Source organism: Clupea harengus, chromosome 12 (genome assembly GCF_900700415.2).
Source record: "Clupea harengus chromosome 12, Ch_v2.0.2, whole genome shotgun sequence".
In the NCBI taxonomy this organism is placed as follows: domain Eukaryota; kingdom Metazoa; phylum Chordata; class Actinopteri; order Clupeiformes; family Clupeidae; genus Clupea; species Clupea harengus.
In genome coordinates, this window is record NC_045163.1 from 15222982 (window position 1) to 15248837 (window position 25856).

The 25856-nt window shown below is 44.7% G+C and overlaps 1 protein-coding gene across 2 annotated transcripts in view; it reads right to left on the reverse strand.

Annotated features, from left to right (window-relative positions):
* Positions 1-25856, reverse strand: part of unc13bb (unc-13 homolog Bb (C. elegans)) — a 97148-nt gene that overhangs the window by 5080 nt on the left and 66212 nt on the right. Inside the window, exons 10-40 of one of the 2 annotated variants that reach the window (XM_031577627.2) lie at positions 25659-25828; positions 22612-22727; positions 21893-22056; positions 19873-20023; positions 19015-19083; positions 18375-18464; positions 18012-18149; positions 17422-17549; positions 16952-17037; positions 16631-16666; positions 16143-16184; positions 14759-14885; positions 13944-14040; positions 13368-13511; positions 12197-12274; positions 11836-11913; positions 11525-11545; positions 11108-11146; positions 10848-10880; positions 8286-8300; positions 7296-7310; positions 6995-7015; positions 5723-5749; positions 4234-4254; positions 3734-3822; positions 3268-3414; positions 2539-2662; positions 1795-1848; positions 1254-1334; positions 824-971; positions 336-392 (exon numbers count right to left, since the gene is read on the reverse strand). In XM_031577627.2, coding sequence (XP_031433487.2) covers positions 336-392; positions 824-971; positions 1254-1334; positions 1795-1848; positions 2539-2662; positions 3268-3414; positions 3734-3822; positions 4234-4254; positions 5723-5749; positions 6995-7015; positions 7296-7310; positions 8286-8300; positions 10848-10880; positions 11108-11146; positions 11525-11545; positions 11836-11913; positions 12197-12274; positions 13368-13511; positions 13944-14040; positions 14759-14885; positions 16143-16184; positions 16631-16666; positions 16952-17037; positions 17422-17549; positions 18012-18149; positions 18375-18464; positions 19015-19083; positions 19873-20023; positions 21893-22056; positions 22612-22727; positions 25659-25828 — 2606 coding nt within the window. The remainder of the gene's footprint in view (positions 1-335; positions 393-823; positions 972-1253; positions 1335-1794; positions 1849-2538; positions 2663-3267; positions 3415-3733; positions 3823-4233; positions 4255-5722; positions 5750-6994; positions 7016-7295; positions 7311-8285; positions 8301-10847; positions 10881-11107; positions 11147-11524; positions 11546-11835; positions 11914-12196; positions 12275-13367; positions 13512-13943; positions 14041-14758; positions 14886-16142; positions 16185-16630; positions 16667-16951; positions 17038-17421; positions 17550-18011; positions 18150-18374; positions 18465-19014; positions 19084-19872; positions 20024-21892; positions 22057-22611; positions 22728-25658; positions 25829-25856) is intronic. The other variant, XM_042709326.1, reaches the window with a different exon arrangement.

Genomic DNA, 25856 nt, shown 5'->3' on the forward strand with positions numbered 1-25856 from the left:
TTTCAGGAACGTCAAATTCAAGGACTATGAAGAAATGTGCACCAAAACATTTATCATCTTAACTCGAGCCACTTGGTTACAGCCTCGAGAGTTCGCTTTGTCAGAAGTCAAATTTGATGTGGTGAACGAAACCATTTGAAAGAGCAGGGGAGCAGACTAACCCATTCTGAGAAATATCCTGACTAGTCCCAGTCTTGGGAATTCACACAAACTTTTGTATGACGATACTTAGTCTATTTAAAGTCTTTTTAAAGAAAAATTTCTCAAAAAATGAAAAGTGGTTCAGTGCTCTCGGGATGCGAGGTTGATTCTGGGTGAGGTCCGGTCACACCTACCCCTGCTGGGCTGTGTTTTCTCACTAGGAGTGATCCTGATACCCTTGCCATTGTGCACTGGTGAGAGAGCAGAGGTGAAGAGAAGAAGACAGGAGACAGTCACAGGAACACACAAATAAAAAGATTAGAGTAGAGAAGCAGAAGCAGACACACACACACACACACACACACACACACACACACACACCGCCACCCACACCCCCCCACCCACACACACACACCCACACCCCCACAGACAAGACTGCATGAAGACCAGAAGACAGCAAGCAGTTTGAGCAGAAGAGTCGGAAAAAGGAGGAATGCAAGCATATGTCAGATACTCCCTCTAGTGGAGGTCTGGATGATATGACATGGATATCTGAGAAGTGTAGTTTAGTGTGTGCTTGCTGTATGTGTGTGTGCTTATATTTGGAAATGAATATTGCTGTTTCCATTTCCATGACACAAGAAGATAACCGTTAACAGAGGAAGAAAGGGTAAAAGAGTACCCTGCGCATGTTGTGTGGTGACGAAGGTCTTGATGAGTGTGTCGGTGGTCTGTGTGTAGAGGGAGAGGGCATGGCGGAGGGAGGACAGCTCAGCGCTCTTCTCCAGGAAGGCCCTCTTCAGTCCATTCCCACCCGCATGGAAGTATTGCTGGAGGACAGAGAAGGGAAGAGAGAGACAGAGAGAGTGTCAGAGTGTCAGAGAGAGAGAGAGAGAGAGAGAGAGAGAGAGAGAGAGAGAGAGAAAGATACAATAAAGAAAAAGAACAAAGAAAAAGAAAAATGATAGCTGCCTTCTCTCAAATGCATTCAGCGCACCCATTTATAACAAAAGTAGACAAAAAGACACATTGATGAATAATGTATATTATGATATATCAATAAATCTTGGCTGTCAACTTTTATCTGGGTAGTAGTATCCATGTGCAGTCACCTTTATGGTCTCCAGACCCACATCCATAACAGCGCACTGTTTGGGTGTGAGGCTTCTGGCCTCTCCAGATACCATGTGTTCCTGAAACAGCAGTCGGAGCAGGGTGTCAGGACAAGACAGGTCTCATTCATAAACACAGAATCAAACTTCTTCAGAATAACACTTCCTACACGAACACCACTGGCAAACAACATCACAATAGGGAGGAGTGTACTGTATGACAGTCATAAAGTGTTTCTCTACAGAGCATGAACATGTCTGTGAAAGCTGACATAGTTTGACTGCTTTCTTTTTTTGTGCCAACCCCCCCCAATTGGCTGTGGTGTTGCTGTGGTTTGCACACCAGTCTGTCTCTACCTAACCTCAGCATGGCCTAGCCCCCAATCTACAGACAGCAATAAGCCTTGATGTGGAACTAATACACCCCAGGCTCTCTGCAGTTTGCTTGTATTGTTTAATGAGGTTGGATGAAGGCGGCGAGGAGGCTTTTATGGGCTGAAGTGTTGTGGGTAGGAGGGGAGGCAGCGGGGTGCATACGTACCTTGAGTTTGGAGAGCTGGCCGAGCTCTTTGGCTGCCGAGAGGATCTGAGCTCCCTGGAGAGACGATCAGACACACACTCAATGAGAGGGAGTAGGAGTAGCGCTCTGTGTGTGTGTGTGTGTGTGTGTGTGTGTGTCGGTTTTTGTGATGATGTGTTTATGTGTATGCTTCTGAGTGTTAGTATAAGTTTGAGTATGTGTTCATATCACATACATGTCTGTGTGTGTGTGTGTGTGTGTGTGTGTGTGTGTGTCTGTGTGTGTGTGTGTGTGTGTGTGTGTGTGTGTGTGTGTGTATGTGTGTGCCTGATGGCGCACACATATGAGCAAGTGTGTGTGTGTGTGTGTGAGTGACAGAGAGAGACAGAGAGAGAGACAGAGAGAAAGATAAATAAAGAGAGAGAGAGAGAAAGAGAGAGAAAATGAGAGAGACAGAAAGAGAGAAAGAAAGAGAAAGAAAAAGAGAGAGAGGCTGAGAGAAAGAGAGAGAGAGAGAGGGTGAGAGAAAGAGAAAGAGAAAGAGAGAGAGGGTATATATGCACAATACCAAGGGCATCACTTCAAGGGCTCATCAAATGAAATTATAACTAAAGGACATCTACAAATGTTCTCTCTAAAGACAAGAGGGAATTAGATGATTTCAAAAAGGAGAATTAAGAAATAGGAGTTTAAAGTATGTGAGAGAATAGAAAAAGAGAGAGAGAGACAGAGAGAAGGGCGGGGTCAAGAAAGAAGGAGTCTTACAAAGGTGTCATTGCCCTGAGGCAGGACGATGGTCTTCTCAAGACAGTTCATGACGATCCTCCAGAGCTCCTTCAGAACCCTCTTCAACACAGTCTTCTCACACACCGCAGCAAACAGGGTCAGCCTACACATCACACACACACACACACGATGAGCAACACAGACATGAGCAACCAGCTTAGTCTCAGCCCTCTTAAATACCATCTGTTTCAATGCAAACTCTACTCATTAACACCATCCCCTTCCTTCCCTACCAGGTTTGATCAACTAGATTATTTTAGTCAAAAGTCCTATGGGGTTTGGAATGTGGGTAAGGGTGGCCAAGAAGGGGCAGATGTTTGGTAATAACATCGGAGGGTGGTGAGAGTACCAAGCAGTCTAGGGGTTAAGACCAAATAGGCAGGAGCAGGCATTCCCAATAAGTCAGAGGAAGAGCAGAGGAGGGAGAGGATGAGCTGGAGAGACCAAAGCAGAGGATGAAGAGCAGAGGTGGGTGAGGAGAGAAAGGAGTAAAAAGGTGGAGCGGAAGAGGAAGATGAGAGATGATGAAGAGGAAAGGGCTCATCCGGGTTCTTAATATGATGGGACGGGATATGATGTTTACATGGGCAAACAGAAAAATGGGACACTTCAAAAACCTTATCATAACCGGGAAACTCAAATCCATGTAAGTGCACACAATGGAGAGGCAGCATGGATGGAGGAGAGAGAAGGGGATGCTCGACTCACTTTCCGTCCAGGAAGTCCATGAGCGGCCGCAGCATGTTGTCAGAGTCAGCCTCCACCGTGTTGCGGCTGTTGGCGGTCACTGTGCCTTTGATTTGGTACAGCAGGCCAGCCATCTGACGCATGCATTCATCTATACGATTCTGGAACCTGAGGATACACACGTGGACATGCACATATATAGACACACACACACACACACACACACACACACACACACACACACACACCATTGCCATCATGGATCATGAAACCGAAACTAAAAATCCTCCACATCTGAAAACTAAGAAATAAACAATACCACAAGCATTACCAATGCAATCAAATCATCAGCATTTGATATCCAAGAAGGTTTGTATACAAATATGTATGTGCTTATGAGTATCGGGCTGTGTGTGTGTGTGAATATCTGTCTGTGTGTGTGTGTGTGTGTGTGTGTGTGTGTGTGTGTGTGTGTGTGTTTACTTACGTGTTTCCAAACATGGTGCTCAACTCATCCAGCACGTTGTTGAGCTTGACCTGCAGTTCGTTCAGAAGGTCACTGGCCTCTATGTCCAACTGTAAATAACCACACAGAGACCAACAGACAGAATGCACATCAGTACTTGTTTACTTTGTTCCTGGATTCTATAAATCGACCAAACTTTGTACAAAACGTTTTCAATGTCAGTCAGTATAAATATAGCATTGCTATGGAAACCACACAGAGCCACAAGGATAGCATCTTTCAAACTTTCCATTCAACATGACTGCAGAGGTAAATATTATAGAGATAAATGTGAAGATGGGAGAGAGAACAATACAAAACCACACACAGAGATCTACTGGGTTGGAGTGTCGCTTCAGTGTTGTAGTTAGACATAAAAATGTTACGTCTCTATGATGTACTTCTCTTTCACTCCCTCTCCAAAACACACACACACACACGCACGCACACGCACACGCACTCACACAGATTGGTAAACCCACCTGTTTACTGCTGGGTCCCACCTTAAGGGAGAGCAGATTAAATGGACAAAGATTTAATAGCTTTACAGAGATGAGCGTGCACACACACACACACACACACACACACACACACACACACACACTTGCAGACATAGCCACACTCAACTCTTCACTTCACGTCATCTCACTCTAGAGTGGCCCTGGAGGCTCTTGAGCGCACACACAGCTCATCCAATCAGAAAGTGTATTCTGTTCTCAGTGCAGAATAAGGGCAGCGGGCTACAGCACACTCAGAACGGACCAGCAGTCAAACTGTATTTTGAAACCCTGTCCAAGATGATCAAGTCACACATGTGCAGACACCTTGGTGCCAAACAACAAAAGCCTGGCCTATAACTGACTATGGACATGATTTTTAAAAACAAAGAATCTTATATACATTAATCGCAGTAGTACAGTTAATGTAATGATTTTTAAGGCACACACACAGAGAGAGAGAGAGAGAGAGAGAGAGAGAGAGAGAGAGAGAGAGAGAGAGAATAAGAGAGGGCATGGAGAAAGAGAGAGATGGGCCCATTACTCTTAAAGTAAGAATAAATCGAGAGAGGTTCAGAAGGAAGAGAGTGGCAAAAAAAAGAAAGGAACAGAGAGAGTGGGTGGTAAGAAAAGAAAAGAAAAAGAAAGGAAGGGAGGAGAGGAGAGGAGGAGAACCAAGGACAGGAGCCTCCTCCTCTTAATGCACTGACAAAGCTTGACCACTTGGCTTGGACAGCCCTCTCCATCCCTCCCTGCATCTGCCTCTATCTGTGTGTGTGTGTGTGCATGTGTGCGTGCGTGCATGAGTGCAAGTGTGTATGTGTGTGAGTGTGAGAGAGAGAGAGTGTGAGTGTGTGAGTTTGAGTGTGTGTGGCCGAGCTCGGCCCAGGCCAGAGGCTCGGCAGGCTAATGGGACTGGCGCTCGGCTAATTAAGCTAATGTTCCTGAGGAGCGACGGCTCACGGAGCGCCACAGACAGAGACGTCTACACCGGCTCCATTAGGGAAGATTAAACATCGCACAGAGAACAGGAGGAGGAGAGGAGGAGGGGAGAGGAGAGAGGGGAGGGGAAGAGGAGAGCTAGATGTGTGTGTGTGTGTGTGTGTGTGTGTGTGTGTGTGTGTGTGTGTGTATGTGTGTGTGGGGGTGGGGGGATAAAGAGACAGTGAAGGTATGTGTGTGAGAGCCAGAGACAGCGAGAGAACGTGAGAAAAAGATGGACATAACAAGTGAGAGCATTTCTGTGTGTATGTTTTGCCAGAGAGAGGGCTTTGTTAGTGTAAGTGGATGAGTGTATGTATGAGTATGTGTGTGTGTGCGTGTGCGTGTGCGTGAGTGCGTGCGAGTCTGTATGCATGTGCATATATGTCAGTGAGCTTGGTTGAGTAACCATCCATCACCAATAACTGATTGAGAAAATGTCACCAACCCACCACTCCTCCACATCTGTCATCTCACTGGTTTCCCAACTCACCTTCTTGTCTTTATCTGTCTTTTCAGGCTTTCAGAGGAGAAACAGAGACAGACACAGAGGTGGGCGTGAGAAAGGGAGTGGTGCTTAGTGGTGAGGGGTTCAGAAGAAACGTCTACATTTGCTACGGGGTTGTGGGGGAGGGGGAGGGGGAGGACTGAAGACTGATGATGCCAAGTTCAAATCTCAAGCGGTAGAAATGCTATTGTTCAATTGATAATGTATTAGAATAGAATAGAATAGAATATATTTATTTGTCATTGCACAAGTACAACGAAATTGAGGTAGCAGCTCTCAGACACAAAAACAATAAAAATATAGATTGAACATATATATATACATATTTACACTATAAAAACACAAGACATATAACACAACAGAGAGACAAATACAGGTCAGTTTTGTGCATTGTTAAGTGCTATGATGGCTCTGGGATAGAAGCTGTTTCTCAGCCTGTCTGTTTTTGCTATGATGGTCCTAAAGCGTCTCCCTGAGGGCAACAGTTCAAATAGGTGGTAACCAGGGTGTGTTGAGTCTCTGAGGATACTGTGGGCTTTTCTGAGGCAGCGTGTTTTATAAATGTCCTCAAGAGGTGGAAGAGAGCAGCCAATTACTTTTTGCGCTGTGTTAATGACCCTCTGGAGTACCTTTCTTTCTGCTGCCGTGCAGCTGGCAAACCACAGCGAGATGCCATAGCTTAGCACTGACTCCACAGAGCAGCGGTAAAAGGACACTAACTTTTTTTTAATTTGTTCTTCCTGAGTAACCTCAGGAAATACAGCCTCTGTTGTGCCTTTTAGTCTATATACACAGGGGCACACCCCCCCCCCCCCCCATCCCAGCACACACACACACACACACACACACACACACACACACACACACACACACACACACACACACACACACACACACACACACACACACACACACACACACACACACACACACACACACACACACACACACAAAATTCCACATAAAGGGAAAAGCAAGTCATTTTACTATTCTTCATCACCGCCCAGTCATACTGTTTACCGACTAAACAAGAGCGTATATCATAGTGAGAAACAGTGCTTTAAACGGATTAGATTTACAATATGTTGTTTATCTGGTAATTAAATCCTTTTCTGATAAAGTAAGTCTCTATTAGTCACAGTTCAGACATCCTAACTCAGTCTATTAGCTATTGCTAATACAGCCCATTTAAATGAATCTCAGGTTTCATTTGAAAGATTTGTGAGACCACGACACAATGCACACTCATTTACACACCTTCTCCTCTGGGGCAGCCAACTGAGTGTGGAGGAATGTTTAAGAAAACAACAGCATTACTAACACGTAACAAGCCTGCTACTCATCCTCACATAGGTAAACTGCCACTGTTCAAATGCACATGGCATGAAAATGTATTAGGCCCTCTGCCTACATTTTATATGAACATCTATCTAGCTTTACTTTAAAAATGACAAAATAAAAAGACAATAATGGAAGTGTAGAACAAACACATAGGAGTATACTGTGCATATAATATATAATAATGATGATGATGGTGATGATGATATTAAAAACCCACCTTCTCTTTGTCAGTCTATGGCAAACAAAAAAGGCAAAAGAAAAGGGACAAAATGAATACCAGTCGTGACTAAATGTAAACTGTTTTTGAAAAGAAAGGGGCTGTTAGCTTAGCAGAGGCCAAGTGCTATCCAGGCCAGGGGGTGAGTTAAGGCTGTGTCATGAACTCTGTGTCTGACTGGATGAACCACTCACTCTAGTGACTGGGGGTGGGGGAGTACATTTCTACACTGGGAAGGGAGAGAGAGAGAGAGAGAGAGAGAGAGAGAGAGAGAACGAGAGAGAGAGAGAACGAGAGAGAGAGAGAGCGAGAGAGAGAGCAGAGGGAGGGAGAGAGAGAGAGCGCAGAGGGAGGGAGGGAAAGAGACAGGGAGTGTGTGTGTATGTGTGTGTGAGCAGAGGGAAGAAGGAAAAGCGAGAGAGTATGTGTTCACATTTGTTTGTGTGTGTGTGTGCGTGTGTGTCAGTGACAGAAACAAAGAAAATGAGAAGCGAATGTGAGTGTGTGTATGCGTAAGAGAGAAAGAGAATGTTGTGCTCTCTCTCTCTTTCTGTGTGTGTGTGTGTGTGTGTGTGTGTGTGTGTGTGTGTGTGTGTGTCAGAGAAAGAGCTGGAATGCAAGTCATAGTAGGTCAAAAGGTCTCGTGATTGGAGGAGGAATGGAATCAGAATCAGAGGAGTATCTGATTGGGAGGACAGTGAGGCTGACTTTATGACAAGTTATCACACAAACACTCAAGGTCATGCCATACATCACAAGGCCTCCGTACGCCAGGGATGTGTTAGGATGAATAAGTGAGGGATTGTGTCCCTGGTGCTGCAATGGATGGGAAGAGGTGTGTGTGTGTGTGTGTGTGTGTGTGTGTGTGTGTGTGTGTGTGTGTGAGTGTGTGTGTGAGTGTGTGGAAACATCACTGAAACCAGCAAGAGCAATTTCACAAATGATCGCCAGGAACATCAGAGAACGTGTATGGCCCATCAACAAACCCACCTTTTCTTTGTCAGGCTGTAGATTCCAAACGGGCACACAAAAGAAGAGAGAGATTAAACAAAAGGAATCTATCAGAGAGAGGACATCAACACACTGTACGGAGTTGAATGGATGAGGTCATTTAGAGGTGTGGCCATTTTCACCATGGCGTTTCAGAAGAGCCCTCAGCACAGTCCAAACTGAGACATCAAGCTCAGATTTTCTAACATCTGATGTGTAATGAGTTGACAATAGAATAGATGACAGCTGTGTGTTCAGAACTTAACAGTCTTGGAATGACCCAGTACCAAATAAAACACAATAAAGCACAACTACTGCTGATAATTACAATGTCCAGTCTACTTTTTTGCTATTTCAATGGATTCTGTGCTGTGAGCTCACTGAGGGCAAGAACAGGAAAAGCTATGACACTGAGAGGAGCAGAAACAGGAAGAGCTATGACAATGAGAGGAGTTGGAGTGTGTCCACTCTGTGGCTAGGGAGAGTATGAGAAACAAGTTCTTGGATTGAGAGCCAAACGTCAAAGGGAAAGTCATGAAGGTTGATGGCGAGAGAACAAAGTTCTCTCAAAGACTAAATACAGCTCATGTGCAACTCACAAATGTTTCATAACCGCTTACAAAGACAAATCCCACAATTATTCACAAAAATCTCATCTCATGTTTGCTCACAACCACTCACCAAAACAGCTCACCAGCTCTCACCCCCATCTCACAACAACCACTCGTGAACTCATCACACACGTCTCCCAGGCATCTCACGTACTTCTCTCAGGCATCTCATAACCACTTCCAAACATCTCACACATCTCTCACAACCACTCACAGACAACCCCAAATGTTTCAATCTCCAACATATCTGAAAAAAAAACACCAATGAACACTTCACCACTGGTCACAATGAAAGGGACTGAGGGACCATTGATATCACTGTGATGTCACAGGAAGTAGCACAATATGGATGAATAAGTGGTGTGAAAGGACAACAATAAACCCAAAATCCCCAACTCCACCTTCTCTCCACCATCTCCCCACCCCAAACCAACCTCCTGTCCCTCCTCTACCACCTCCCCCATCTCCTCTTCCTCCTCCTCCTCCTCCTCTTCCAGCTTGGGGGAAAAAAACAAATGGAGGGGAAGACAAAAAGACAAAAAACAACAACAAAAACCCATAAAACAACATGAAAAAGACCTGTCCAAAAGGTACCCTTGAACTCATCATCTTTGGATAGTAAAAAATTAAAATATCTTGGGAAAGAGATTCAAGGACCATTAACAATGTAGTTTTCATCAAGATTAACTATTGCAATAATATCACTTAGTATGCATGACGTGAAGTGACTATATAAATGGAGGGAACACTGAATAACTCAACGTCCTGGAGGTCAGCCCAGATATGAAGGGACAAATGCATCAGTAATAGTTGGGCGTATACATCCATGTATGTGGACATACATGAGCATAGTGCTATGCCCCTGCCTCACCCACATACCTCAAATCCTATCATGTTGGAGTTCTAAAAAATAAAAAATAAAACAGTAGCCAGGTGTTGTTAAAAGGGAGAAGAACCATTCGGAATGGATATTTGTACATTCCATTTCACTGGGAATCACGTTCTGCCAACTTCATGAAGGGCATGTGTATTGTACATGTCTCATATTTTTTCATCCATAAATGACCACTTATATCGATTAGTATTGATTTGTATTGATTAGTATTACAATTTTCTGTGTAAGAATGGGCTATGGACAAATAAAGGGACTTGGGCTTTGTTAGGGAATTGAAGCCAAAAAAATTATTCAGAAAGAAATCTCCTCAGCTTTACCTTGAGACAATACACCTAAAAATAACATATGGTAATATTTTGAGCATAGGTAATGGACATAGGTAATATTTTGGTATGTTATTAACCGTGGATTCAGTTGCACAGAAGGGCTACCTCCTTCACAAACACCTCAACTGTTGACCATAAGTAGGATGTCAGATGTCTTCCATGACCACACAGAGATTACAACATGGATCACAAAAACATGTTTATAAAAGAAACAAACTAGCTTACAACAAACGAATAAAGACCCGGTTGAATGAATTTGCATTAAATGGGTGAAACTCATTAATCCCGTTTTCTCTCTTCATATGCTTTCTCTCTGCAACGTCCTCAACACAGCTGGGATCCCAGAACTTTCAACTGAGATCCTTCGTCTCACTTACAGTAGCAGTAGGATCATACAGAGCAAAGGCGACAGGTCATTTACAAAACGACACGTTTCAAACCGCCATTGTCGTCTCGTGGTGGTACAAAGGAACCTTCATGAACGAGGGCCTTTTCATTTTCTGCGACTGTTTCAATGAGTGAGAATGCTGACCTCAAAAAGACTCGATGAAACACCAGTGTCTTGGCCTCTCAATCAAAAAACAAGTTTTTTCTTAGGGCACAACAAACTGCACACACAAACTAACCGGCTGCTAAAACTAGCTTGACTGTAGTCTACACTAAAAGTTGAGTCTATGGCAAATATCTACGAATATGGTTTGCATTTTGTAAAGCTCTATGCGTCACCTACCTCTCCAACATCTTTCTCATTGCTTGAAATGACCTGATAACCATAGAGGAGGATAGGGGAGATCATTTTTACAAACAATAATACAAACAAATAGCTTCTGTGACACTGTGCTCTAGTATAACCTTTTACTGAGGCCATTTATAGGTCACTCACAGAATGTACGGGACACTTCTAATATCTACAGCTAATAGTCTGAGAGAGGCTAACTCTACCTAATGGCTAACTGAAAATGGCTAATTCCTTTCCTCTCGCACACCCACCTCTCCTTCCTCCTCTTCCTCTTCCACTTCTTCCTCGTTCTTTAACAGGAAGAAGAGCAAAATACATGAAAGTCACATCCTTCAAAGTTACCCAAGCAGTTTCTCCTCTATGTTTTCTACATGCAAACGATCAAGGCAAGCCTAACTAACATCTACACCAACTAGGGAATGGTGTAGAGCAGAAACTACAGCAGCTTAGCACAACAATGAGAATATTTATGATCCATTCTTTTTGTTCTGTGACAAAGACTGAATGAAACTACTACGGAAACACTAGTCTGAGACTAGACTAGATATTCCCGGTTCACCAACACAGAAGATAGACTAATGGCCATATGCTACATACTACATGCTACAATATCCTGGAGATTCTCTACCACTCCTCAGCTGCTATGCTGTACTACTGTTGAGCCGTACCATGGCCTCCATTGTGGCAGTCTGACAGAGAGAAGCAGAAGTCCGATTATTAAAGCATTTTACAAGTGTCACAGAAAGACTACCTATGCCAGTGTGGTGGCATTTCTCCATCATTCAACAATGAAAGTTGTTGGTGAAAGAAATTAAGGAGGCGCCAACGAAAGCTCTTTTTCCTTGTTCCATACCACCTTAAACAGCCGCCTTTTCAGAGATTTGCATTTGCGAGTAGCAGGACATCCTTAGAGTCTGACCAAGTGTAGGTGTCTGTGTCTCTGAGCCCAAGTGTAGGTGTCTGTGTCTCTGAGCCCTACCTGCTTCGCTCCCATGGACTCAAACATCCTCTCGAGCTGGATCCGCAGCTGCTGAACGTTGTTCAGGAGCACACAGGGCTACAGACAGAGAGAGAGAGAGAGAGAGAGAGAGAGAGAGAGAGAGAGAGAGAGAGAGAGAGAGAGAGAGAGAGAGAGAGAGATTAAGAACAGAGAGAATAGGGAGAGAGACAGAGAGAGTGAGGAGGCACAAAGAGGGAGAAGAGAGTGAAAGACAGATATGAATGAGATCACATTAATGCAGAGTGGGTTAAAATCAAATAATAAACCCAAATTATTCTATATCCATTTAATATATAAAGCTTGTAAAAATGTAAGAGCTTTTAGGGAGATAAGCACTTACTATCTTCTCTTTGTCACAGTAAGATGGGAAGCTCTTGGTCAAAATGGAACAGTACTGCAGCAGGACTTTGGAAATAGTCTGGGAAAAAAAGTATTACATGTAAAAATGATTACACAACATGAAAAATACTTTCCAAAAGGGAATGATAGCGATACTCTGATATCTTGTAATTCACAGGGGAATAATGACAATAGACGGAATCCTGTTTTACTCTTCAGCAGAAGACGCAACAGTAAAAGGAAGCCACCCAGTAAACTCCTCTACCCCATCCAGCCACGCTTTAAGCAGCTACGGGAAGAAAGCCCATTGAGCTCTCCCTGGTCTTTCTGATTATACCAGAGGGAGTGTTTCATTTATGCAGAGAGGGGGGAGAGAACACACACACACACACACACACACACACACACACACACACACACACACACACACACACACACACACACACACACACACACACACACACACACACACACACACACACACACACACACACACACACTGTGCCTAGCCAGCCCCTGGGATAGACGGAGCTGTGGTGTGACGGATAGAGTAGCATTAGGGCTCTTTCAGTTTAATGAGAACATATCGAGTTCTCAGACAAATATATACGTCTCCCCTCTCTGCCAGCTCTGCCACTGAAAAGTAATTTTCACTGAACAAATGACCACCTATTCTAGAAAACTTCAAATCACTGAGGCGGGCCCCGCTTGATGTTTGCTTTCTGTAAATGAAAATGGTCTGTGGAGTTTGTTAGGGGACTTTTTAGTGAGCTGGCCTATTGGTGTCCATTGGCTTTATAAGAGCCTAAGGCCCATAAAGTGGTGTTAGCAGTCCATGCTAACTTCTGTTCAAGGGGTCTTCACCACAGCCATACACAAATTCACTAGAGTAATCCACAATGTATCAATATTAGTTCATACTATTAGGAATAGAACTTACGTAAAGAGTATAACCTACCTCACACACATTGAGGCCTTTTTTTCACAAATGAAATTGGTATTTAGAAATATTATCACGGTGCCAGTGTAGGCCTTAGCTGTGGCTTGAACGCGATAGTGAAGCAATTTAACATAGGAAACTTAAGAATAATTTAAAAACACATTTGAACACAAGGGACCTATGGCTCATGTGATTGGTTTCTCCTCCTGTCGGTCATGCATGTGTGCTTTACCTTGGCGAATCGGCGGCTGTAAAGGGCCAGGACTTTAGGGTCTGGGCACTCTAGCTTCTTGATGATCTCAAAGCTCTGGTTGAGCTGAGTGAAGATGTCCACCACCGAACAGGAGAACAGAGCGTGTTCAGACATCTGCTGGAACTGTTAGAGGATACAGAGTTAGTTCCTCTCGTGTTCTTTGGAGTATGACCTTATTACCTGTGGTCGAATCCCAGCGATATGCGATCCTTTACCATCCCCAACTCTTACTCATGCTATATTGCGTACATTTGAACATAGATAGAAACAACAAACACAGATAGAAACAAACAGACCCAAACTAGACAAACATACAGGTACAGTGAGGCACAGAGATAGATACGATTTCAAAGATGATAAATACATAATATGAACACAATTATACAAACACTGTGTCCTAACTCAGACAAATATAAGCCTATTAGGAAGGTATCACCTCAATGTTACAGTGGGTTGCTAAGGGATAAAGCATCTCATGATGGCCATGGAATGCGAGTGTGGTAATAAAGGCAGCAGGGAGATTGACATGTGACCTTTGACCTCACTGTCACTCACCCCGTCTTTCTTGTCCCTCTCCAGCGCTCCGTGCATGAACTCCATGGAGACCTCCTCATTCTCATCCAGCCACTGCAGAACAAACTGCTGGAACCACCTGCAGCAAAAACCCCACACACACAGATCTGCTTCAGAAGAGTACACAGTTCGGACGATCTTCACACTTCTGTCGGAGTTGATAACACACCTCTGATGATCTCCATATGCCAGACCATCACAGAAACTATATTTAAAAGCTGGGAGCAGCACAGATTTTGGTGTGTGTGTGTATTTGTGTGTATGGGGGTGGGGGTGGGGGTGGGGGTGGGGGTCGGGTGGAGAGGAGAGCTTGGCTCTCAGGGAAACCGACGGACAAGGAACGGAATGCAGACATGGGTGCTACTGACAAAACTCTTCCTTTTTATTGTGTTGATCAAATTTAAATTCATTAGGCATGATGTGCCTGTACCTGAGGAGAGTAGAAATTACACCTATTTACGCTTAACACACCCATTCAAGGCAAAACCCACACACATCCACCCCCCCCCCCCCCCCCCCCCCCACACACACACACACACACTTGATGGCCACAACGGGCCTGTAAATTTGAACAGCGAATGTTTGGAGGGTATTTCACAACTTTTCACTTTTATCAGTTTTTATCAGTTATCAGAGCTTTTTCATTATTGTAAATGCACCACAAAATACAGCAATTTATGAAGCAAAACAAACCCTTGAAAACAACTTTACAGTAGAGGGGATAATGACATCAGATACTAAATACAGAAAACCAGCGAGGGCGCCATGTCTGTTGGCTCCTCTCAGCAGACACTCACGCTGGGTAGTCGGGGACGACCCCTTTGAAGGTGGGCAGGTCCTTCACGTACTCGTTGTAGAGCCACTTGACCTTAAAGTGCAGGTTCATGTAGTCGGCACTCTTACACAGGCGATGCTTCTCGTGCTCTGGGGGGAGGTCAAAGGAGAGTGTGTAAAGAGGAGGAACAGAAGAAAAGTGGAAATTAGTTTTTGTGTATGTGTGTGTGTGTGTGTGTGTGTGTGTGTGTGTGTGTGTGTGCACGTGTATATGTTTCATGGTGTGTTCATGAAGTGACGCGCGCACGTGTGTGTGTGAGTGTGTGAGTGTAGTTCTGAAGTGGGGATGTTTCCAGGAAAACGTTCCAGCTAGAGGATAAAAATACTGTTCAGAATGAGATTTAACCACTTAAACCTGAGAAACTTGGGTTGAGAGCCCAGTAAAGTGTGCTTCATAAAGAAATTAAGTGGCTAGAGGATGACCAGCTCTTTACAGCTGTGAAAAAGAAAAAAAATACTGCACACATGCAGTTAGCAAGGAAAAACTGAAAAATGTCATTTTATAGCTTAGATTGCTACATATTGGATCTGTTTTTTATAACTAGGTGGCACTACAGTACTGGGCATATTGAGGACTTGGGAAAATTATGCAAAACTCCATGTGGAATAATGACAGACAGATTTGTTCCCTGAAGAGGAATAATAATCAAGGGGAAAGACAGTGATAGACAGAGAGAGAGGGAAAAAGAGAGAGAGAGAGAGAGAGAGAGAGAGAGAGAGAGAGAGAGAGAGCGCAAGAGATGCCTCCAGGGGGTGGAAAAGCCTGCTGTACATCTACAGATTGTCCATTTCCTCTCCTCTGCCCCTACTCTCTTCCTTTCCCCGCATTCTCTCTCCCTCCTCTGCATCTCTCACTCTCTCTATTTCGTCTTCCTCTCTCTCATTCTCTCTCTGTTCTCTCTCTCTCTCTCTCTCTCTCTCTCTCTCTCTCTCTCGCTCTCCCTAGCTCTCTCACTTCTTTGGCTCTGATCCTTGCTTCTCATCCCTCCCCAGGCACAGAAACCAGAGGAGTGGGAAAAATACGCAACCAATAAAAGTACTGTAAAACTTCAGCGCCAAACTTTCCTCCAAAGTGACATGCATAGATACACACACACGCACACACACACACACTCCCTTAACACAGCGTGCTGGGTTTTAAAAAGACTGCCATTTGCTATTCCTGGAACTGCGAGCTTCAGCTGGTACCATCAGAGAGAAATCAGAGCTGTACCAGCAAACACACACACATCCACACACACACACACACACACACACACACACACACACAACCCTATCACAGACAGATCTCACTTGTGGTTCCTGAGCAGAGAGGAACAGGGTGGGATGGAGATGAAATGATCTTACCGGCGTAAAAATGCTGCCCGCGCCGCTGAAAGGTAGATGGAGCTGGAAGAGCGACGGGGTGGAGAGGAAGAACATGCAGGAGGATGGGGAGAGGAAAAAAGGATCATGGCAGAAATGAAGATGAATGGTAGAGAAAGACAGAAAGAAAGAAAGAAAGATGATAACTGATAACTGAATAGATAAAGCCGTAGGAAACGTCCAAGCTTCCCCAGTGTCCTTCCCATAATCCAGTGGTGTAACACAACCAAACAACAACACAGCAGTCACTACCATCAACTACAAAACAGCCATGACTACCAACGTACCACCTACTAATTATTAGCAAAGCAGTTACATTTGTCACTGTCACTATAAACTAACCAGCTACCAAACTGAATTTCTACACCTAAATAAAGTAACTGACTACAATAAATAACATATCATCGTCAAAACACCAGTGCATGGAGGATCTAACAGTCACTCCATATAGTGCAGGACTACAGTCTTACCCCTATCCCAGAGGTAGTGGTCAATGTTATCCATAACTGAGAAAGGAAGACAGAGAGAGTAAAACCCAGAGGTAGAGAGAGAGAAAGGGATGGACAGAGAGAGAGAGAGAGAGAGAGAGAGAGAGAGAGAGAAAGAGAACAAGAGTGTGAAAAAGTCAGAGGGGATGGGAGGACAGTAGGCTGACAGAACAGAGGTGGACTGGAATTATCTTGACTGTGAGGTTCGGCAACCTGTGTATTAACTGGACCCTTTGAGTTGAAGACACACACACACACACACACACAGTGAATATACCATAGTTTGAATACGTAGAGCCTTACCCTCCATGGCGTACTTCATATCCTGGGAGAACTGGACCCACATGACATCAGCACACAGCTTCCCCACATTAAGCTCCTGTGGGAATCTGCAGGACACAGAGGCCAGGTCAGACGGATTGGATAGAGGCTGTTCCGGACTCCAAATGAAAACCTGCTGCTCACTCTAATTTAATACAGACTCTTTGCAATCTCATCAGGCTAAAACTGTATTATAAGATACCGTACATATTGTGTGTGTGTGTGTGTGTGTGTGTGTGTGTGTGTGTATGAGAGATAGAGAGAAAGAGCAAGAAAGGGTAAGAGAGAGAGAGGAATGGATAGAGAGTACATTAGTGAGTTAGTGTGCATGGTTGTACATGTGTGTGTGTGTGTGTGTGCGTGTGTGTGTGTGTGTGTGTGTGTGTGTCTGTGTGTGTGTGTGTGTGTGTGTGTGTGTGTGTGTGTGCGTGTGTTGGCTGGAATGTACTGACTGGTTAAGAACAGGCGTGTAGGAGTTCTTGTCCTCCTCGATGATGGACACGATGAGGGTGATGAGTTTGGGCCAGAAGTCCAGGTTCTTGATGCTGGGACCCTGCTCCTCCAGTGGAAGCTCTTTGTTCTGATGGGACAGAAGAACACAAACAGACACAGAGTTACAGCATCCACAGAACACAAACAGACAGAGTTACAGCATCCACAGAACACAAACAGACAGAGTTACAGCATCCACAGAACACAAACAGACAGAGTTACAGCATCCACAGAACACAAACAGACACAGAGTTACAGCATCCACAGAACACAAACAGACAGAGTTACAGCATCCACAGAACACAAACAGACACAGAGTTACAGCATCCACAGAACACAAACAGACACAGAGTTACAGCATCCACAGAACACACATCGCACACAATGATCATATGATGAAGACACACACTGATGAAACCCTAACCTTGAGAACCACGCTTAACCAACACAAACTGCAATGGGACAGTTTGTACTTAAACAATGCCATTCATGGTCTTTGGTATCTGCTGTGTATAAAAATCGTGATTATGAAGTCATATAGGGCCCTCACCATGTCGTTGGGGGGATACTGGCGGCTGTAGAGCTCCTGGCAGTTGTTGAAGATGTACTCGTAAGTGGAGTTGAGACACGCCCTCACACAGTCCCGCACCACCTGACTGGCTCTGGGGGGACTCTGCAGCTCCTGCACCTGTATGTGGGGGGGGGGGGGGGGGGGGGGGTGCAAGGGGTTATGGGTGTCTCTTCAAACAGGCTGGTGCAACATTATTAAAACATGGAAGAGCTAACTACTTCAGGTAATACACAAAACAATGGGTACAAATACATGTTTTGCAATATATTAGGCGATTATTTGAAACTTTAAAAAAGAAAAAGATTTCTGAAAGGTGTGTTGTATGTTAAGAGTTTTGCTCACCTTCATCCTGAAGAAGGTGATGCTGGTGAGCAGGTCCACAGTGGACTTGAGATCCTGCAGGCGGTCCTTACTGCTGGCTGGGAAGTTATTCTGGAGGAGAGGAGGAGAGGGAGGAGAGGAAGGACAGAAGTGAGGAGGAGGAGGGGAAAAAGAATGAGACAAAGAGGAGAGGAAGATGAGTTGGACAGGAGGTATTGATGAGAGGAAAAGAGAGGAGAGAAAAGGAGAGGAAAGCAAAGAGAAAGAGAGAGAAGATGAGTGGTCAGGAGAAGAGAGGCACGGAGGAAGGAGTAGGAGAAAGGAGAGAAGATAAGAGGCCAGGAAAGGAGAAGTGTAGCAGAGGAGAGAAGGGAAGGTGAGGTGAGGGGAGGAGATGAAGAGAAATATATACAGGAGAGGGTGAGATGAACCGTGAGGAAGATTGCAGACTAAGGACTGCTGACATTTTATTTTGAGATGGGCTAACATACTGTTTGTGTAAGAAATGTTTATTGATGCAAGATTGGCACCAAATGTCAGCTAGGTCTGAAAATATGATGAAGATGGGAAGGTAAGGCACGTCTGGGTAACCCAGAGAGACACAGACAGTATGTGTTTGTGTGTGTGTGTGTGTGTGTGTGTGTGTGTGTGTGTGTGTTACCCGGTATGTGGAGAGGTCAATGCGCAGAGAGTTGTGCAGCTGGTCCAGAAGTTTCACAAACCGCTCTTTCTGTTGGAGTAAAACACATACACACACGTGCGCGTGCACACACACACACACACACACACACAAATACATGAATGACAGTAGGAAAAGCAGTGAATTACAGATTATTAGAGACATTCACTATCTTGCCTATCGGGATGCTTGGTTTAGAACGCTAATTATAAGCATGTTTGGCTTGGTAGCTGAAGTAGGGTGAGTGACAGCTGTCAATCATCCCCTGAAGGTCCTCCCAAACATTGTTTAGAAAACATCATTAACTGTTCCTGTGGGTACCCTGTGAGTAACCTCATCTAATATTTTGGTGCTTGGTTATAATGTAATGCATTTAATGGAGGTGTCCACATCGGTCATGACTGTCTGCTGTGACTGCGTCTTCCAGTGTCTGTGCCCGCAGCAATGGCTCTCCTGTGTGAGGCAATAGTTTCAACACTTTGCTAAGTCATATGGTTAAAATCTGCAGTGATCTTGCCTGAGCATCTCCCAGAGGAGAAGACTGAGCTGTGTGATTTCAGAGGAGCTTTCCACTGGAGCTAGAGCGTCTTGGCAAAACCGACCCACCGAATCTAGCACTAGTTCACAGTAATATAGCTTGCGAAAACAGAGAGAAAGACAGAAAGAAGAAGAAAGGAGAAGAACAAAACAAAACAAATCTAAAGATAGATAAAGTGAGAGGGAAAGAGAGAAGAGAGCAGATCGTTTTAACCCTAGCCTTACAGAACCAGCAACAACGACAGAGAGTGAGACAAAAGGAAGAGAAGAGACATTAACGAAAAAACAACATGGCTGTCGTACCCCAAAGTTAGACGCAGAAAAGCGGTCACTGGCCGAGACATTGGTTGAGGCAGTGGTGTGGGCGTAGAAGGCGTTGATGTTGGCCAGTAGGGTGCTCATGACCGCGGGCACACCAGGGCACATGTACTTAGAGGAGAGACAGGCGAAGTGCCTACACAGAGAGGAGAAGAGAGAAAACAGAGGCTTTTAGAGGATTTTCAGTGCAACGAGCTATGTGGGATCATTTTTGTGGTTTACAAATTAGCACTTAGTTGAGATACGGTTTCTTTATACCCTGTGGAAGTTTAGAAAGTTTGCTCTTATAAATGCAACATACATTTTGGTGTACAGTTCCTCTCTCTAATCAGTAACACAAGGAACAAATTCTGCAGAAATGGTTTCTATGTTGATATAAAAAATGTTACACCACAGGATATAGAGAAGGACAGTGACAAGAGGACTGGAGGATACCTTTGGATCATTGTTTTCTGAAGTGCAATCAAAGTCAAAACTTTTCATGAAATAGATTGTTTCTGCTTGTAAAAGGTGTGTTAGACTGTGTGAATGAGTCATGGGTTTCGTGTAGCTAACAGAATGCAATCCGTATCGATAAAGGATGAGTTTGGGCTCACTATACTCAGGATTTTCTCGGGACAGGCATCTTCCCCGGTCGAGAATGCCACCCTCGGCCATGACTGAAGATGGAGCCTCAGCTCACTGCTGCGTGTTTGACTGGTCTTTAAGACTTTTAACACATTGTTTCATGACGAGGGATGCGAAAGAGAAGACTGAGGAAGACTGATAGGAAGACCTGATGAGGTCTGGGAGAAGCCCGTTTGGTGGTCAAAACTTAGCCACATGGAACCTAAACCCTCCAAAGACTCCTTGCCATACACCCTGCCTATGAGTGGCACACAGTAGTGAGTAGAGCGTTTACTTATAAATATATATGATTATTTATATTATTAGTACAGTTTCTAATTCTTCCCAGAGTGTGGAGAATATATATCTCTCAAAAACATTCCCTATTCAAGTAAAAAGAAGGCTATGAAAATGAGTACAAAGTCTATAGAAAGTGTAGGGCAGGGTTTGAGAAATAACCACTCTGTCAGATGTACTAACTCATTTAAGAAAATAACATCAACACTCCAGTATTTTGTATTCAATTCTAAGGACCACCACCAGTTCAAAACCAATGACAGAGCACAAATGAACCATGCCATTACAAAGAACCCTTAGCGCAACCAAATAAAATACTTTGTTTATTACACACCTAGATGAGGTGAAATCTCTGCAGGCCACAGGGGAGTTTTTGAGATGCTGTGCGGCATAACGCATGTATCATTGGGGGAAGGGGGAGTCTGTCTCTCCCCCCGTCATCCCTTAGTAATTGGATGGATGTGTCGATCGGCTCGTTGGCACTGAGTTATAGCCACGCAAGTGTGCTTTCCGTGAGTGATGCCACGGCTTAATGGGCACCTCCGTGTCAGGCTGACACCCGCGCCGTGACAGCTCCCACTCCGAGGCCATCCGTCTCAAGGCCAGCCAGCTACAAAATGGCTCCCAGTGGCCATCTTCTGCCCAGCCTCTGCTCCCCTTTTAGTCTGGAACTGCTGCCATGGGAAGGGCTTTCCTTAACCCCTTCCCCAACCGTAATGACGACGAGTGAAATATAGCGACGGGTGTCATACTAAGAGGAGACGTATAGAGGTGTAAGCATATAATGTATATCACGAGTTCTACATATACTGTCCAAATGGTTCTGTTGACAGGTGGATAATACAATTCAAGGACAGGATGTGGTGAAAGCGCAACAGCTGGGTGAAAGGAAACTACTGGGTCTTTTCATGAGAAAGCATTGAAGGAGTCAACTGGAATTGCTCCCTGAAATGCACAAGGGAGGTCACAGTGTGTCAACTTTCCTGACTGAACTTCAGGTCTGTGGTTGTGGACACCGTTATGTTCCCCATTTGAACAAAAGTGAGTCCAGACAGGAGAGCAGCTACACTCTTGTTAGTTTCACATCACAATGAACACTCACGTCATGGCCTGGTAGATGGACTCGATGCCGTAGCGCATAGCAAACTCATCCACGACATCCTGCGCCACGTCGTCAAAGTAAACCTTCCAGGCGTCGTCACCACGGGCATCGGGAATCCTCACCACACCCTGGCCCAGAACATCCGTCATGTGATGGAAGAGGTTCTGAAAAGAGAGAGAAAGAGAGAGAGAGAGAGAGAGAGAGAGAGAGAGAGAAGGAGAGAGAGAGGTGTTACACATTATTTTGTAGTGATGACAAAGCTTCTGGGGCAGAGACTCCCCTCTGAAATGAAAGAAATGGTGTTTTCTGCACTAGTACACAGGTGTTATCAATTGAATGAGCCTTGAAGGTACACATTCAAATGGCGTCTTCGTTAATCATCCAAGGAAAAGCAACAGAACTGCAATTCATAAGTGTGAACTACTGGATTACCATTGGTATGTGCATATTGGTCATACCCCATCCCCTCACATGAGGACGAGTATACTGGATGTAGTTAAGCTGTCTCACTTTATTTGGGACATATGTTGAGAGACCATGAGTTGTACCAGAGGTGGTGAAGGGGACCCACCACACATACAGAAGCAGCTTGTGTGTGTGTGTGTGTGTGTGTGTGTGTGTGTGTGTGTGTGTGTGTGTGTGTGTGTGTGTGTGTGTGAGGGAGAGAGAGAAAGAGAGACAGATAGGACCGGGGGGGGTAGGTGGTGGGTAAATCTCACCTCGTGTAAACAGGTGTACTGGACATGGTATGGAGCCACCTTCTCCTCTCCTTTGATCTCAACACTAATCTGGAGCCGTATGGCCCCCGACACCGCTGACTTATCCGTCCTTTTCTCTGTGGACACACACACACACACACACACACACACACACACACACACACACACACAGAGAGAGAGACACACATCTGGGTCACAACACTGTTACTGACATTTATATAGCATTTTGTACATAGAAAAAGAAAGCTGCTTTCTCTAAATAAATAATACTGATACAAAGTCAAGTCAAACTGTGAAAAAGTCTCTAGTCCGAAAGACACAAGGCAAACCAACTACTAAAGTTACGGGATCGTTGCCAAGTTCTATCATACAAAAAATAAACAAAGTAGTGGAGTCCACACAGTTGTGTGAAACCATTACTGATTTTAATGTTGGCAGTGTACAGGAGGCAAGCATAGATATTTTTCCTTTGAGGTATTTTCTGTTTGTTTTTCTTTGAAAAACATTCGACACAGTCTTTTCCTCTAAAGACAGCACGTTTATCTCAGCATGGCAATGTCTCCTGACAGCCACATTATTAGGGTAATTTGTACGTGTCGACAGAGCAGTCGATTTCCGACTACTGCTACATTATAATCACAGAGGAAAGGAGGAGAAGGAAATTTGGGGGGGAAGGGCGAGAGAGAGAGAGAGGGAGGGAGAGAGAGAGAGGGAGAGAGAGAGAGAGAGAGAGAGAGGGAGAGAGAGATCAGGGAGGCTGTGTAAGAAGCCACTGATAGTGGTGTAATCTACCATCCACATTATTGGAAAATAAAAAGGAAGACAGAAAAAAAAAAATCTACATTCATAAATTTAGTGAAGCAGCCAGGCGACTGACATCCACTCCTCGTGAACATGTTACTGATGGTAATGGTGGAGGCTGAAAATAATATAGAAGGGGTTTGTGTGTTGGGGGGGGAGGGGGGGTGAAGGAGGCTGACTGCCACAGTTAAGAGCTGCAGGGCCTGGAAGGGGAGCAGACAGTCTCCTCCGTCTTCAGAGAACGCCAAGAGGCCCCCCAAGGCTTCCGTAACGTTTCGCGGCGAGGTAATTGGCCGAGAAGAAGAGCACCCGAAGCCCCAGGGCACATGAGTAATGGAGTCTTCAGCGCCGCGCAAAGACAGTGGGGGCATCTTATGGAGGCACCCCACATTTAGAGCAGGACAGATGGGGAGGCTTCCCACATTTGTAAAAACGCGGGCATCTAACATTTGGAGCAGAATAGCTTAGGAGTCCCCCCCCCCCCCATACCGCCCTCACTCCAGCATGTCGCATTTTAAAAAGGGGGGATTTGTGGGGCACATTTATAAGTGAGACAACTCACATTCGGAGATGGGGAACACCGGAAGGCATCCTGCATTTACAAAAGAGAGACATCCAACAGCTCGAGTGGAATAGATTAGAAGGCACTTCACATTTGTCACATGTGAAAATAAGAGATTTGGAGGGGGTGATATTTCCTGTGTCCCAATGCATAGACATGGAACAGGACTGAACAGCATGGGGCACGGCCATGTTTATTACAAAATATTTCTGCTAACTATAATATGATAAAATTAGTAACCACTGTTAATTAATTACCAATGAACTGCTTATAGCATTAGTACTAACTAATTAGTATCACTAGCAAACTAATGAGAACTTCAGGAGTATTTCATTGTCCAATTTGTTGTGCAACAAGAATGTTCTGACATGGCCATCTCAGTCCAAATGTATTGTGAAGCTGTACTGCAGTAGTACGACACCTCTGAGCCAGAGTTCAGGTTGCCATAAATGTTCCCGCTGGATCAGACTGGGTCAGATCGGATCAGCGCCAGGACTGCCCCAGAGGCAGCACCTCTCAGGAAGACTGAGCTGAGCGTAGGCTCCTGCAGACCTGGCTAGCACTCACCCCACTAAATTATCCTCAGCAGAGAAACTGTCCCTTTTTAATATTCCCAACATTCAAATGTGCTCCTTTTTTCTGAACTCATGGCCAAGAAGGAGGGTTCTGGGGCTTCTTTGATGTAGCTACAGGGCGGGGGGGGGGGGGGGGCTTTGGCTCAGAAAAGCAGTGAAATGAGGTTGAGGTGAGGAGGAAGCGGGCGACTCGCATTGGCCAAGGTTACTAGAGGACACGCTGATTTAACAAAAGAAAAGAAAATGCAATAGTAAAAGACATTTATGCCCTAATGAAATCTGTGCCTCATGAGCTGTGCAAAGCACTGGGGACAGAGAAAGAGGCAAGGCGGTTCTCGCACATAAAAAGAGAGAGAGAGAGGGAAAATTTTTCCAATACATCTGTGGGCTTCAGTAGTAGAAATCCCAGGTCTCTATTAGTTATTCATTCGTAGCCTCTGTGAGGGCTAAAGTGATATAAATGAAGATTGTGCCGGTGAATTGTGAGGACTATAATTGAGTAACAGTACATGCAGCCTGGTCCACTCTTCCAGCTGTGTGCAAGAATGCACAGCAGAGCTGACAGTTGCGTGTCTTGGACAAATGTCAGCTCTTTCTGGGTTGAGGGAAAACCCTTAAAAACAACCACTGACAAAGAATAACTACCCCACCCCCTCCGACACACACACACACACACACACACACACACACAAAAATACAGATAAACACACACATATAATAATACAAACAAATGCTCTAAAGACCAAAACACAAAAGACAGCAGAAGAAAGGGCTAGACATTGCTGAAGGCACAAAGGAGTAGGTCAAGAGTCCACTTACAGACCAGCCAGTAAATTAGGATGCACACAAAGATACTTACTGTAACTTACACACACACACACACACACACACACACACACACACACACAAACACACAATCATTGAAAACTGTTTAAAAGACAGGCACACACTGAGACACAGACAAAAACACAAAAGCGTACATGCACATGCACATGCACATACATAAACATAAACGTAAACATAAACATAAACACAAACACAAACACACACACACACACACACACACACACACACACACAGACAGCCAGTGTAGGTCATTAATTACTCACCCAGGTTGTACCAGACGTCCATCTCTCCGCTGAGGGTGCGCACCTCGATGATGCTCTGGCCCAGGAAGTCATCGGACTCCCTCTTCAGACGCTGCTTCACGCGTGATTTGATGTCATCGTCTTCGTCCCACACGCGCACCTTGATGCGGTCCGAAGAGTTATGGCACTCGCTGTCAGATATACCAGAGGGAGAGACAT